Raw genomic sequence first — 12,651 nt, 5'->3', positions numbered from 1 at the left:
CTTTATCTCCACCTCCCACGCTTTTTTTACTCCCTCCCCTCCCCATCCCCCCCATGCAAATGAAACTAATGGTAACGCGTAACGCAACCCTGGCAAGATTTAACCTTCATTACAGACATTTTTTTTAAATTTTTTTTTTCTCTTCCAAAGCTTGATAGACAAATTAAAGTTTTCACATCTACCAGGAGAATGATCTACATTAAATAATGAAGGAATAGATAGCGTTGCATAGCTTGGTTTCTATGTGATGCTGTTTTTTTTATCTCGAATAAGAAAATTACAGTATTTTGCCGAGTTGGTAAATAAATCCCTTTAAGTGCAAGTAGCTGATATGTCGGCTACTAATGTCCACGACGTAGATATTGTCCGAGAAATGAATATTTGGCCGAGAGGCGAAGCTTCAAGGGCAATTGCGAAATTTTGAAGCCAATCCCTCAGCAAGGGTTATCATGATTACCCGCTCTCGGCGCGATCGGCCACCAAGCCAGAAGGAGGTTTATTTTATTTCTTTATCACGCGTTGACGGTGAATTTCATTGACTTTTTGTACTTTTCGGAGCGGTATTTGAGATCAAATTTTTTCACATGTCACTATAATTGGACTTTACAAAAACGAGTTCGTTTTTCCTCCATGCAAAGTAATAAAGATGGAAATGTGTGACTCTTGAACTGGGTTTTTTTTCTCCTAGTTCTGTTTCCTTAAATTCTGTGGAAATAATCGGAAAACAAATATTGACGTAGACGGAGGTTCTTGCGGGATAACTATCCGGTGATTTTATATTACGTGACGTAAAGTAGCCAAAAGAATCCCCGTGATCGATCAGGCCCCTGCCGAAAATTAAAGGGTGGGTTGCATATATTGCTATAATTTTGGGAAGTGTCGTCGCGTGATATCTAAATCTGAGCACCTACGCCTCCCCTAGCCTAACCTTAACCCTAACTTTTTATTATCGAACTGTTGTAAGTGCAAAGTTGTACTTACCAAGACGTTTATAAGTACGCTCTACGAACCTATGACATGGAAGCGAGGTACATCGGAAGCTACTGGTTCCGGTTTGCGTTTAAACAGCTGTTTGAAGAAAGGTTGTCGGAAAAGCGAAAAAGTGCACGCGACAAACCCGAAGGACATTATGGCTGTTTTTAAGGTCACGGTTCCTTGAACTCAAGACTTAAGGGAAAGCTGAGAAAATATTTGAAGTGACTTAAAGAAAAAATGTCTACAACATAATATTCTATTGTTCTTTCCTCTCGTATTCACGCGCATGTCAGTATTTATCCCCTGTTCATTAGTTCTTTCGTTCAAATTTATTTGTTTAAAGGCTGATAGTTTCGAAAGAAACTGTTTGGGGCTGCGTCGGTGGGAGTAACGAAATAATTTAGATATATCAACAAAGTTGAAATGGTAAATTGGCCACCGTAACGATTACAAAAGCTGACGTTTCGAGCGTTAGCCCTTCGTCGCTCCGACGCTCGAAATGTCAGCTTTTGTAATCGTTACGGTGGCCAATTTACCATTTCAACTTTGTTGATATATCCAAATTTATTTGTTTAACTTATTTGAATTAGATTGCCTTTGGAGATTGTATCGTGCACTTTGTCCTTTTTTCTGACAACCTTTCTTCAAACAGCTATATATCATATCACATTCTCGTTCCCAGAATCCTAGTTGTTTTTAATTACGTGGTCGGAAAATGTTAAGTGACAGTGAGTAAAAACGAGTGGCTCTGGCGCAGAAAAGGCTATTGAAAACTTACACTAATTAAATTGATAAGAATACTTGTACGGCATCAATAAAGATGAAATTATATGTTATTTAACGCTTTATTGTTATTACAATAAATCACGCTTTATCGCATGACAATCCTGTAGACAAAATTGGCATTCGTGCCTCCGGCGCAAGTGCTGGAGCCTGCGGTACAAGTTTGGTTAAAGTTCTGGAAACACTGATCTGATGCGCCATACTTGTTGTAAGTTTCCTCAGCATTACTTGCGCTCCAACATTCACCTGCAAAAATAAACAAAAGTGGTCAATTGATTACTTAACTTGCTATGTGATTCCTTTCGTTATCTTTTCTTTTATTGGACTTTGAAAATGATAACGGTTTCTTGTTTTACAGGCTATCACCGTTAATAATTTTTAAAGAAGCTCGTCAAATAATATGACCCAATTTTGCGGAGTTTTTCAGCGTTTGTTACCACTGGCCAATTTTTCCCGCGTCCTGTCGTTCATATTGATTTTCTCGCCTTGACGCGCGTTTCCGGATGCCAATTTTTCGAATGTCTTGTCACCGTTCGGTCGATTTTACCGCCGTTTTGCATTGGTTGTGAAAACTTCCCCTTCTTCTCTGATGGAGAACCTTTTTGTGTTCCAAGCTAACACTTTTCGCCTGCCAAATGCTTTCCCGCGCTTGATGTCATATACCTTACTTCACGTTTTGAGATGGTCGATCGTTTATGTTTCGTCTACATTATTATTCAACGCACTTTTCTGTAGCTTGCCTAAACGTCTTAACTCACCATGTTCGTGAACACCAAACAAGGTGTACCCTTTTAGCACAGCTTTCCTCGCACATCTGCATAGGAATTTCTTGAAACCTTCCTTCCAGGTGTCCCCAAATTCCATAATCACTCCGTTGAATGCCTTACTATAAGGCTTCACCTCATTCACAAGTTCGTCAGGGAGGGCGCGTTTGGGGTACGAGACTTCACCATAACAACCAACAGCCTCGTGTGGTATCTCACATTCGGCATCTGGAAGTAAAATAACCCGGATGTGTGAGAGATGAACATCCCGGATGTGACTTTGCTTGGTCATTCCAAGAACTTTCTACTTAACGAACTCACATTTGTCTTACTTGAAATCAGTCAAGTGACGTAACCGCAACTTGTTCGCTTAGTGAAGGTAGTTGTGATTTGTGAATACAGAAAGTTTTTTTATTGAGTGTAGTAAAACCAAAACCGCAGTCGTCACAGCAGCCAATCAGAGCGATGGAAAATACTTTCAAAAGACTGTAAGATCTCAAAGAAAATACAAGCAAACTGCTTAAAACGCGGGTGAAATGACCAAGTTGCAGTTGGTTTCAGCTTTGCGTCTGATTGGCTAAAAGGATCGATGACGTGCCCTTTTCCACCAATCCCAAAGCGGAGTAAGGCCAAACAAATATAATCGTAGATTACTTTTGACACTCTATGAAAAATTGCTCTAAAAAAACAGAAACGGTGATAGCAACATGATCCTGACTAGCCTGAAAGTCGGTAGACTGCATTCGCAAAGTTTTTCCCTGAGCAGTGTTTCTCAAAGGGCTTGCACTTGTCAAAACACTTGTCTACACAGTTCCCAGACAGGCCCAGCTTACTATAAGTCCTTTCTCCTCCCAGACCACTCCAGCATTCACCTAAAGAAAACAAATTTAACTACATGAATCAGTTTTCACAGACTGGATCTTAAGAGTGACCAATAATTCTAATTTTTTTCGTTACACAAGTGTGCCAACTGGCTTTCTCATGAACAAAAGCTTGTCGTCCTTTCGTACCATAATACTGAACTCCAAACGTTTTGAAGCCTTTCTCTTTGGCTAACTTTGCGCAGCGACAGACAAATCTTGGCAGATACACATCCCAGTTCCTCCAATCTATAGGCTGTCCACTGTAAATCTTCAGTCTGGACTCTCTGTCTGTCATTTCATATTCAGGAAGAGGGCGTGGATTCCTCTTGTTGTCTTTGAAGCAGCCAATTCTCTCAAAATCTATTTCACAGTCAGATTCTAAACAAATGTAAACGGAAAATTACAGAATGCAGAATTTCATTTTAATGAGGTTGGCAGGGGCGTCTTCCATCTATGTAGGATGCGCACTTGCGGGCACCTGTTTAAGGGCCCAGGCGCACTTCGTAAATCTTTTGTCTATCTTGAAAAAATGTCTGTTAAAAATTTCAGTGGGGTGAGGTGAGACAAATGCGCCCAATGATTTTTCCCTACCAAATTATGTCAAGCCTTAACAATTTTCAAAGGTGCCTACGTCCTGCCTTGGAACGGGACAAATTTTTTTGTCAGGCAAAATCTGACAGCTTTTCAGTTTACGCGCCATGATTTGGAGGAAAACCACGATAAAGAAAATTTGATCTCACTTTTAAAATGCGAGTCTTTCAGTACTTTTCAATTTGTATATCTGTGATTGATGCATTTTGGTTTGCAAATATTTCTCTTTTTTTTTTCGGTGCACCCACGATTGACGTATTAAAAATTTGGATGAGAAAAACTTTGCCGAGGTTTTTGGTGGAGCCAAACCCATTTTGTCAGCTCCGTGTACCTGCAGCCCTTTAAATAACAAATCGTGTTATGTTTCTTGATAAAGAATATCTAATGAGAAGATAGTTGAAAACTTCCTTGTTAGAAAATACTATAACTATTTTAATTTGACCTTAACACGGTGGATTAGAAACAAACAAAATTTATACCAGCTCCATTTTAAGCAGTTATGTGTCCATAGATGTAACGAACGCGAGCGCTTTTGATGCCTTAATATATTAAGGAAGCTTTTCATTTTATGCTAACTTAAGTTCCTCACCGAGTTCAAACACAAAGTTAGTCCACTGTTCTCCAATACAGTTTCTGTCAAACTTCCCGCATTTCTTATAATCATTGGAGATACAGGTAGATTCTTGTTTCATACTCTCAAGATCATAACTTCCTTCAGGTCCACTCCAGCATTCCCCTAAATATTTAAATATTTATAATTTAATACTTATTATTATTGATGTGATAATACAATATAATCAGTAGCACCCGATAAAATGGCACTTTTTAAGAAGAGTTTTATTGAAGGGTTACCAAGCTCGGACTGAGAATCTGGACTGTATGGATTGAAATGTCTAGGTTCACGCTTTTTTCGGCACAGTTTTGAGCTCTAGAATACATTTCTAGCTATCGCCAGTCTAGGCAAGACGTCTATCGATAGCTAGCAAATTAGAAAAGCTCGTTATTTAGAAATGTACTCGCACAATTCAAGTCTTATTTCTAATCTGGAGTAGACACGAGCACCAATAAACTGTTAGGAACACTTCCTAGAGGTAAATGTTAACTTGCATGTGATGGACTCACATGCCCTCTGGGAGGGGGGTGGGGATGTAGCAATACTCTCATTAAGTGGGGAAGGGGGAGGGGAGGGTGGTGGGTCGCAATACTCTTAGACTTTTCATGCAATTGGAACCAACCGTGTCAGTCTGCCGGGAATGTAGCCTTTATCTGAAATGATGGATTGTAAAGTGATCTGAAAGGCGTGTGCAATATCTTTTTTTATAACAATATCAGAATATGAAATGTGACAGTATAACAGTATTAGTATATGAAATGGAAAATTTTGTAATTTAGTTCTGATTTGCTCTTACCATAAAACTGCAAACCAAAGACAGTCCACCCTTTAGCTTTGACAAGCTTAGCGCATCTACAGGCAAAACCCTCCATGTACCTATTCCAGTCACTCCAATCAATCCTCCGTCCGCCATAGACTTTACTCCTTGGGTCTCGCTCGTTCAGGACTTGTACGTTAAATACACGTGCTGGACTGTCCCCATAGCAACCACGAGCTTTATATGGAACTTCACAGCTACTACACTGCCATGCTTCACCTGCACATTGAAAAGAGAGGCTATATGTTATTCCTGTAGGCTTTTATCTTGTGGCTTCAGCAGTTTAGATCTCCTGCTCAAACATGCACGCATAGCTAATAGAGGGGACTGGTTATGAAGACCGGCATACATCAGAGAGCTAGGTTATTGTTCGAGTTTATCGAAGCCAACCAAGCGTGACCGTGACCGTGCACACACATTCAAGGTTGCGGCAAGCTAGAAGACTTGTGTACGTGGTTTGATCTGTTTCTAAAGCGTCATGATGTAGTTCTGTCTACCGGAACAGTTTATTTAAGTATCTAAACTCGAAATTACAATGCCTGGCGACAACTGTGCCGTGTTTGGTTGCGGTACATGTGGTAGAACGAAAGGAATCGGCATATTTAAGTTGCCCTCGCTGCGAAATGCCGAGTATGAAAAATGGCGCAAAGAGTGGCTGAATCAGCTGACCAAAACAAGAATTATCGACAAAGATTTATCAAATCGATAAAGGAAAAGTATTTACATGTGAGAAGCATTTCGATCCAAAGGATATCGAAACATGTAAGTTTTCGAGTAATTTTTGTTTTTACAATTCTGTTTGGCCAGCTCACAAACCTACACGCTTACTGCAGTACCAACTGCAGTATTCGTGCTTGTTCATATTAATATTGCTTTTCTTTTATTTCTATTTCAGTTCCATCGGAAAAATGGTAAAGAAAAAGCTTAAGTTTGGAGCTTTACTGACTTTAAATTTTCCAAAGAGAAGTCACGGGGCGTCAGTGGTCCAGTGGTTAAGTGCGCTGGACTCTGGGTCGAAGGGCCCGGGTTCAAGTCCTACCAGGGACATGTCGCTGTATCCTTAAGCAAGATGCTTTACCCACTTTGCTTCGTCTCTCGGATAAGACGTAAAGCCGGAGGTCCCGTCTCTTAAGGGTAATGGGTAAGAGACGTTAATTTCCCACGCACGAGATTACTGTGTGCTGGATGTCCTCCCCTGGGGTGGGTTGGGTGGGAAAACAGCAGGTCCACATCAGCTTAATAGTTGCCAATAAATTCAACCTGCTTAAACAAATAAATCAAATAAAAAAAACAAAATAAAAAAAAAAATGATTCGGTAAACCGAGGTCTGTTGTGCAAGATCAACCAGCGGCTGAAGTCAACAAGAAATATTTTAGCAGCTTTATTGAAGTATGTAAAAGAGTCAAAACGCTGAAAACATCGCAGGAATGGACGGTGAATGAACTTAGCGATAGACTGCTTTTTCAAAAGAAAACAGCAGCAGTAATACTTCCAGAAATTGAGTTAATGATCGATGACAGCCTTGGGTTTTCAATTACTGTATATGGATGGCTACTTCCAGAAGACCATGAAATGTATACTACAAACTTGACATCAGTTTGCAATCTAACTTTCTCAGATCTTATCAAATCTATCAATAGCCTGTAAATCTGTCCTGGTGTTGAGCCTTATGAGTTATCTAGCAAAATAGTTCATCACTCGATTCCCAAGCCCGTCGATCCATTGTTCGCTGACAGTGATAGCTCATTTCCGCATCAAGAATATTGGAGAACAAAGAACTGCTCTGTCTTGTGTGGCAAAACACCAGTAACCATATGATAAAAAAGAACATTTCATTGTGGCTTGAATTGTATTTATTTTTTTTCACATCTCAAAACTAAAATGTATGTACTTGTATCTCTGTGTACAGTAGTATTATCTATAATTATAAAAGTCCATTTAAGAGAGCAGCAAGGTTACATGGTTGCATATGGTCTGCACATTACTACACACATCCCAGCTCATTTTCAGCATTAAACAACCAAGTAGGTATATTTAATGTAGAATCAGAAGAAAAAGTTAGGGTTAGGCTGCTTTTTAGGGTTAGGGTTAAGTCATTAAAACACCATTTATCATTCCGTAAATATGCAAATTGTATGGTTATTGTTAGGTAATGTGGGGTAACCCAATGATCGCTTATACCTCCATTAGCTGGATTTGTTTGGTTGGTATTTATTTCCTCTCTAATCGAACTTGGATAAAATTTCTTTTTAACTATTGCGGCTTTTGCTTTGTGGATGATTTCACAATAAATCTCGAAGGTGAACTGCTCTGTTTCCCTTGGCTTTTCGGACGAATCTGCACTATTTTGGTCTTTGTGCTTCGCTGTTTTGTGTCGCTTTATCCCAATCTTGCTTTTGCATTTCTTGGAACACAGTTCGCATACTAGGTCATCGAATTCGACCTATTAAAAATAGATATGATATTGAAAAAAAATACAGAATACCCAACATAAAAGCACTATAAACAGTTGAACTTGAACTGTCAAGCATAGCAAAACAGTTGTTTTCTCTCGCTTTTTAAACTGATGAGGAAGGTTATAATACTTACATCGTCAGCAGCTTTTGTAAAGTATTCATCTAGCTCTTCTTCTTCTTCTAAAATGTCTAAAATGGCATCAAATTCGTCTCCGAAAATAAAAAGTTCACTACTATCCGCCATGTTGCTTTGTAGTGCAAATCAAGGATGTGCACGTTCGCGTGACGTCACGGTCCGTTTCAACCTCAGGAGCCGAACAATAGGCCGGCCCTTTCATGTATGCCGGCCTTCATAACCAGTCCCCTCTATTAAGTATGATGCACGTTAGGACCAAAGTATATCAACCGCATCGGTTCAATCAGGGTCAAAGTTTGAAAGAGCGTGTGCTTAAAACGTCTTACGCAACATTTATTTCCATTCCCCTATCTTACAAGCGAGTGCTCCGAGTTGTGATTTGCATAAACCCGCCGCCACTCAGCCTCGGACGATAAACCTTTTGCACCCTAAGACCAATATTCATATTCTCCATACCCTTTCTATACATTTCTTCCAGTGCTAACGAGGAGAATTTGTTTGACAATCAGGAGCGTCTTTGGTTGATGTTCATTTCCTCTATTCTCATAACTTCAATGAATGATTCATCAGTTTTACTGTAAGGAGAAATTAGATGCTGGTCTCTCGTAGGGTTTGAAGAGTTAATAGAACAAAAAAAGCCAAAATCGCTACGAAGTCAGCAAAACGCGCAGCGCGATGTAGTAGTCAAAGTTAATTTGTTTCGCATCGTTTTTTCAATTGTATACAATATTTTTCTGTTAAAACAGTAGGGACCTTAAACTAACCCCGACGGCGACGGCAACGAGGCCGTGGAAAAACAAAAGATCTAAACGGCACAGAACAACAGCTCAGGACGTGCATTTTAAAACTGAGTACATTTCTTAGCCGTCCTTTGCAAAACAACAACGTGAATTCACCAAAATTTGTGTCGTCTGCAAACCGAAACCGCGACGGCAAATTATTTTAATTTCCATTCGGAACTCAACGCTACTTTTATAATATATGTTGAGGCTGGGTTGTGGCGCCGTATGGGATGGTAAACACATGCAGCCATTTTCGAAATTCTACTTCACAGTAGAAATTTATTTTTTAATCGACGTCTTCCTTAGCGTTGCCGGCCTGACTGCTTAAGGTCCCCAGTAGCTTGTAGGCTCCTCCTTCAATAACAGTGGTCTTGTGACATATTAATTAAAGCTTAACTACGCGAATTAGAACCAAATGGTTAAACAGAAAGGACTGTTTCCGTTGGAATAATCCCCTACTTGAATACCTTGGTCTATCACCTCCAGAGTTGTTCTGAAGGGGAACGTTTGATTGATTAAAATTAGCTCAGCTCTTGACCTGTAATACATTAATCCTTGCAAATCCAAGTGCCATTTTCCGGAGATAATCACGCAAACAAAATTTTAATTTAACAAGGTGCCTGGTTAACTAATTCAATCATGAAATGAGATTGTTATTTAATAGGAAACTGATTTCGATTAATAGTTTAAACATCAAAATGCGCGTATGCATGAAAATAAATATCAGTAAATACAACCAAATGTCAAGCTAAGGAAAACTCGCATGATTAAACGTCAAAGTAGAGACACTGGATTCTTATCTTGTCGCTTTTCGCGCCAGTAGGTATTTGAAACAAAATTGTAAAGTTTTAGAGGGGGGGAAAATTTATGTTAGTCCACCTAGAACCAACTACCTTTCAAACTGATTTGGCCGTTCCTAGTATGGAAATATTCCGGCATTATTTTGCGTGTAATATCTTTTACATCCATATGGAAACTTTAGACTTTCATATTATCTAGAAGAGGAAATCAAGCAGACAATGTAAATAGCTTCGATTGCACGCTAAAATTAAAGCGTTTATCATCGACCGAAAGGCGAAAAAGATCGTTATTTTGTGTATTTTGTCCAGGCGGTCGTAATAGGATTTTTATTTCATACTATTTTTTTCAAATACTCTCCTTTAATTAAATAGGGTAAAATCCATCGAGGTGATATTTTCTTCAAAACAGGTTAACACTTTTACAGAAGGACTGTTAAAGTTGCTCAAAGATAATTAGATGGTTCCGAAAAGAAATGAAACCTCAAATTAAATCATTGTTCCCGACATAATGTTGTGTAACATCGTAATATTATCAAAGTTTGACGTGTAATATTCCTGAGCGCTTTTTAAGCCGTGGATCGCTTCCCTCTTCTTTCCTCCAAGATCTTTCCCGCCCATCTTTAATTAAAGCTGTGACTTTCTAAAACATCCGTAAATCAAACCTAAAATATATATAGTGAATTATATGAAAGTCTAAGAACTGTGATTTATTTAAAAAAAAAACCGAAGTTATAAATGAAATCTTTTTATCAAGCTAAGAGCTTAGATATCAATTTTATCAGTGGCATGCTGTCAATTTCACGTTTGAATTACTCTTATAATGCAAAGGTGTTGAATTAAAAGTATCCCGACTCTGCAAAAGGGAAAGGTGTTCCCAGAGGATTTTGATTTAAAAGAAAGATTTTTCGTTTTTGGGAAGTCATTATATAATCAAGAGGCAGTATATCTGACATTTCTCTTTCTTAGATTTCTCTCTTCGTATCTTTCTTTATTTCTTTCTCTCTTTCTTTCTTACTTTATATTCTTTCCAGTTGCCAGGAGACATTGGTATTCAACAAAGAAAACCGAATAATCCAATTCAACTAATGTACCGATTATCGCGAAATTAAAGCGTTCTTCGCCGCCACGCAAGGAATTTATCATACTGAAGATGACGCTTTCAAATTTGTTAAGTGTTGAAAATTCTTCATTCTTGATAGTTTTTTTGCGAAGTATCAATAAAAAAAAAAGAGCTGAAATACTGAATTCTGAGTAACTACTTATCGATGAGTTATAATTCGACGCATACACGTCGAACGGTTTGAGAAATGTCAAACCATCAATTTGGTTACTAATCTGGGATATGCAACAAAACACGCTTTTGATCAGTTAAATCTCAGATATTTTAATTTGGGTTTTCGTTTCCAAGAATTTTATCTTTTTAATGCTGTTTTGGAGGATTACTCGAGAAATCCTGTCCATATAATATTTAAGAAGATTCGTCAAGACAAAGATTTTAATTAGTTTAAACAAGCTACCCTTTCATTCTATAAATAACAGCAGATGGATCGGTGAAACTGTTTTGGTTGTTACCACGATATAAGGCTAAGAATCTTTAACAGCGACTTACCTTGATACAGAAAGTCCAATTGCTATGTAATGTTAATAAAACTTTCAATGGTTAGAGACCCTAGACGCCTTTGCAATTGTCCCCCACTAATTTTAAAAAACATTCTGCATGTACACAAAAACATACAATACCTTGACGACACAACTGGATCAGAGCCAAAAACGACAACAGAAAACGAGCTACCGTTATGATCCGAAACATGATGTATCACTAAATTAAAGTTCAACCTATAAACACGACAGCGCCACTGACAATGGTCTGGGAGAAGGCAAGCCCAGCATTTAATACACCCAGGAAGAAAAATTCATTATCATATACGCACCCTGTCAACAATAATCCCAAATTGGCAGCAGATTGTTCCCAGGAGGAGCAATAACTTAAAGAAAAGGACTTCATTGACAGATGTAAACACAAATTTGTCAAGCGCAAGCTCTATTAAGAAAAGTATAATTGAAAAAGCTCGGGAATAAGGTATTCACGGGAGTGGGAGGGCAGAGTTATTAAAAATGGTGTTTAGCTAAAACCTGTCCGCTTATCTCTTCAAAATTACCATAACTAAACTGGTTAAAAATAAATACGTAAACTGAGGGAAAGATTCTCAGGAAACTGCAGTGCTGCGTCAGTGGGGGATATTATGAGATAGTGGTTTTATCGACCGAGTTGATCTTATAAATTGGCCACTGTCATGAATTTCTAAAGCTGACATGTCGTCAGAGCAAAGAGGGAAATTGTGCATGAGTTGTGTGTGTTCTATACGCAGAAAATGAAGCTACGTTATTGGTTATGTATCTTTCAAATTTTACAACGTTCCAGATTCCGAAAGTTTGAGAGTTAACTTAAGGCAAGGTTTTTGTATAAAAATTTCTCTAAAGTAATTAATCGATATCTTTTCCATGGTTGAACTCATGATTGAAACAAAAATTTTGAGCTGATTTTGAGCTGACGCTACACAATTCATAGAGATTTCATTTATTTTTCCTGAAATCCCAACTGTTTTTTTGCGCGCAACATATCCTAAAATATTTCAATACATTATCCAGCCAATAGGCATGAGATTAGGCCAGCTTATCACCCAGAGGGTGTTATCCTGATAGGTCTCTTAATTTTCTCGATATTTCTATAAGGAAAATATGGCAGCTCAAAGGGAGAATTACTCATTTGAGCTCAATCAGTTTAATGGTTAATTTAATCGTATTAAGCTAAACAAGTGTCATTTTTTTTTTGTTTCCTGCTTTGACGCGAGTTATTCAAACTATCTGCGTCATCTTTAATCCTCATCGATTTTAAAAGGAATTCACGATTAATATTACTTCATTAGGAAGTATACAGTAAAACTTTTGTAGAGATTGCCATTCATTGCAACCACAAGTAATAGTCATGCAAGAATTAGGCTTTGCTTTAACACAATGCTGAGCCTTCACTCAAACAGCAAGGTATTTGTAGCATTCCTAGTTAAGTTAAA

General features: G+C 38.3%; 2 protein-coding genes and 1 long non-coding RNA gene across 3 annotated transcripts; 1 reads left to right on the top strand and 2 right to left on the bottom strand.

The window, feature by feature from the left end:
- Positions 1–1,801: 1,801 nt before the first annotated feature.
- Positions 1,802–11,482, bottom strand: LOC111336924 (uncharacterized). The gene is made up of 7 exons (XM_022943103.2): positions 11,321–11,482; positions 5,386–5,625; positions 4,566–4,712; positions 3,533–3,763; positions 3,245–3,394; positions 2,517–2,750; positions 1,802–2,004 (listed from the first exon to the last, which is right to left on the bottom strand). Exons 1-7 carry the CDS (start codon positions 11,388–11,390, stop codon positions 1,847–1,849), a joined length of 1,230 nt encoding a protein of 409 aa, XP_022798838.2. The 5' UTR covers positions 11,391–11,482; the 3' UTR covers positions 1,802–1,846.
- On the top strand, positions 5,616–6,715 carry LOC111336925 (uncharacterized). Its single transcript, XR_002695457.2, has 2 exons — positions 5,616–6,168; positions 6,302–6,715. It is a non-coding gene; the product is annotated as an uncharacterized LOC111336925 (long non-coding RNA).
- On the bottom strand, positions 7,234–11,166 carry LOC148717062 (uncharacterized). Its single transcript, XM_088744795.1, has 2 exons — positions 7,996–11,166; positions 7,234–7,849 (listed from the first exon to the last, which is right to left on the bottom strand). Exons 1-2 carry the CDS (start codon positions 8,104–8,106, stop codon positions 7,391–7,393), a joined length of 570 nt encoding a protein of 189 aa, XP_088600921.1. The 5' UTR covers positions 8,107–11,166; the 3' UTR covers positions 7,234–7,390.
- Positions 11,483–12,651: the final 1,169 nt, after the last annotated feature.

This window comes from Stylophora pistillata, chromosome 14 (assembly GCF_964205215.1).
Source record: "Stylophora pistillata chromosome 14, jaStyPist1.2, whole genome shotgun sequence".
NCBI classification, from domain to species: domain Eukaryota; kingdom Metazoa; phylum Cnidaria; class Anthozoa; order Scleractinia; family Pocilloporidae; genus Stylophora; species Stylophora pistillata.
The sequence above is the reverse complement of the archived record's forward strand: the minus strand, read 5'-3'. Positions and strand labels throughout refer to the sequence as shown.

Bases quoted from the DNA above. Each gene is read 5' to 3' on its own strand.
- LOC111336924 (XM_022943103.2), bottom strand. From the start codon at position 11,390: ATGTTTCGGATCATAACGGTAGCTCGTTTTCTGTTGTCGTTTTTGGCT. The intron at 5,626-11,320 runs GTATTGTATGTT...TTCAATGTGCAG, and splicing joins GATCCAGTTGTGTCGTCAAG to GTGAAGCATGGCAGTGTAGT. The intron at 2,751-3,244 runs GCTAGTCAGGAT...TTTTACTTCCAG, and splicing joins TGCAGTCTACCGACTTTCAG to ATGCCGAATGTGAGATACCA.
- LOC148717062 (XM_088744795.1), bottom strand. From the start codon at position 8,106: ATGGCGGATAGTAGTGAACTTTTTATTTTCGGAGACGAATTTGATGCC. The intron at 7,850-7,995 runs GTAAGTATTATA...TATTTTTAATAG, and splicing joins TTACAAAAGCTGCTGACGAT to GTCGAATTCGATGACCTAGT.